Source organism: Fukomys damarensis, unplaced genomic scaffold, assembly GCF_012274545.1.
Source record: "Fukomys damarensis isolate Sample0158 unplaced genomic scaffold, DMR_v1.0_HiC HiC_scaffold_37, whole genome shotgun sequence".
Classification (NCBI taxonomy): domain Eukaryota; kingdom Metazoa; phylum Chordata; class Mammalia; order Rodentia; family Bathyergidae; genus Fukomys; species Fukomys damarensis.
Genome location: NW_022900949.1, coordinates 2,176,525 through 2,178,544, shown reverse-complemented (window position 1 = coordinate 2,178,544; position 2,020 = coordinate 2,176,525). Strand labels below are relative to the sequence as shown.

At 62.0% G+C, this 2,020-nt stretch overlaps 1 protein-coding gene across 5 annotated transcripts in view; it reads left to right on the top strand.

The window, feature by feature from the left end:
• Sugp2 (SURP and G-patch domain containing 2) overlaps positions 1–2,020 on the top strand; it is a 17,739-nt gene that overhangs the window by 10,129 nt on the left and 5,590 nt on the right. For 4 of the 5 annotated variants that reach the window (XM_019204874.2, XM_010606488.3, XM_010606487.3 and 1 more), the window contains exons 5-6: positions 1–244; positions 888–999. The exon at positions 1–244 is cut by the window's left edge and continues 295 nt beyond it. In XM_019204874.2, coding sequence (XP_019060419.1) covers positions 1–244; positions 888–999 — 356 coding nt within the window. The remainder of the gene's footprint in view (positions 245–887; positions 1,000–2,020) is intronic. The other variant, XM_033759305.1, reaches the window with a different exon arrangement.

The window sequence follows — 2,020 nt, the reverse complement described above, 5'->3', positions numbered from 1 at the left end:
GCCGGGCGGGCGACCCCGGGAACCCAGACCCTCCTGTCCTCGGGCACCAGGCTCAAGCCTCTTGGGCGGCATCCGAAACTGCCCCAGGCGGAGGGGAACTGCGCTGCCAAGGGCTGCCCGCCAGACCCCACCAGAGCCCCTCCTCGGGACCCCAGCCCAGCCCCCAAGTCCTCCAAGCCTGCAGGAGCCGATGCCGCTGCTGAAGCCCCAGGGACCTCCGCCCCCTACGACCCTGCAGACCACGGTGGGTGTCGCGACTCCCATCCCCAGGGGCCCCGGTATGGAGAGGTGGCAGGCGCAGTCACCCTCCCGCTGAGGGTGCTCCCTGGGTCCTGGTACCGGGTGCTTTCCTCGGGAAGTGTAGAATGTAGAGTCCAGGCCATCCTGGAAGGCGGGGCGGTATTGAGAGCACCTGTGAACACCCTCTCCTGCTCCAGTTCCTGCTGTGTGCGATGCTGGGGTGGAGTCTGGGTCACCCTCACCGCTAACCGCAGCCCAGGCCTTGCCAAGGTCTCCACCTTCAAAGGGCTGCAGCCATCCCTTCCCCATCCTGCCTCCCGGCTGAGGTGTTGGTCGCTAGCTGCCTCACAGCGCTGCAGCTGGTGCAACTGCTGCGTCCTGCTCACTGCCTGATCCCTTCCTGCGTGGCCCCTCTCCTGGCTGCCCGTGGAGGGGTCTGCTGAGCTGGGCCCCCACGGCGGCGGTCCCCTGACACTTGGTGTGCCAGGAGAGCTATGAGCCGGCGCCTGGCACCTTCGCTGTGGCCTGCCAGCCTGTTTGAGGAGGAGAGACAGTCTCTGCTCCCGGCACAGCCGCAGAGCCCCGAGGCCCAGCGAAGGTGCTGCGCGGGCTGAGGCTCCAGAGTAACGCCAGATGCTATGTTGTAGTTGATGCGAAGACCATGGAGACTGCAGAGAAGCTGGCCAGGTTCGTCGCCCAGGTGGGACCAGAGATCGAGCAGTTCAGCATAGAGAACAGCGCAGACAACCCGGACCTATGGTGTGTAACCCACAGGAGCTGTGAGCACTGGGTTCACACAGCCTGCTCCCTGGGTGGGAGGGGAGCACAGCGGGCGTGCTCTGCAACCCTGAGGTGGGTCGGCCCTGGGTGACCTCGCCAGCGGCACGCGGAGGGCATCTCCCCACTCCTGGCGGACAGTCGGAAGGGGAAGTCAGGAAACAGCCCCCGTACCACAGCTGCGGGGGTGCTCAGGAGCTTCCTCTGGGAGCAGATGGGTCTGCACGAGGCAGCTGTCTCCAGCCCCTCCCAGGGCAGTGTGGAGGCCACGGCACAGTGGTCCCTTCATTAGGGAAACACGTGCTTCTGACGCACTCCGGTGCTCTGAGATCTTTCCTCTCGGGTGTGGTTGTGACCAGTTTGTCATTGGCACGAGTTCATTTGTGTCTACTTAGATTTAATTTAAGGCTTTTTTTTTTAATGTAAGTACAGCATGCATACTGTTCTAGTAGAAATCACAAAAGGTTTCCAACACTCAGGAAGCTGAGGCAGGAAGACGGATGGTCCTGAGTTCAAGACCAGCCTGGGCTATGTAGCAAGACCCTGTCTGGAAACACACACACTCACGCGCACGCACACAAAAGTCACAAAAGGCAACGTCCCAGAAGTGCCCTTGTCATGCCCCTCTCCTCACATGCATTTCCCACATGTGCGCGTCCCCTGCCCACCCCCGCTCTGAGAGTGGAATCTGGGGCCTACATTCTCAGCACTTTCTTATTGTTTCTTTTGAAACCGGCTCTTGCCAAGCTCCCCTGGCAGGCCTGGAACTCCAGTTTCCCAACCATCTGCGCAGTCTGACGCGTGTGAGGCTTCTTTGGTCTCCTGCACAGTGCTGGTGCTGGGGCCGGGGCCAAGCCCGGGCCTGTGGGTGCTGCCCGCGGCCGAGCCCCGCCCCGGCCTTCATCTTTGCCTTCTCCAGGCTTAGGAGCTCTCACCTCTGCCACGGACGCGTTCATTTCTCACCGCTCTGTCACTCCTCTTTCCCTTTGTGGTATGTTTTTCG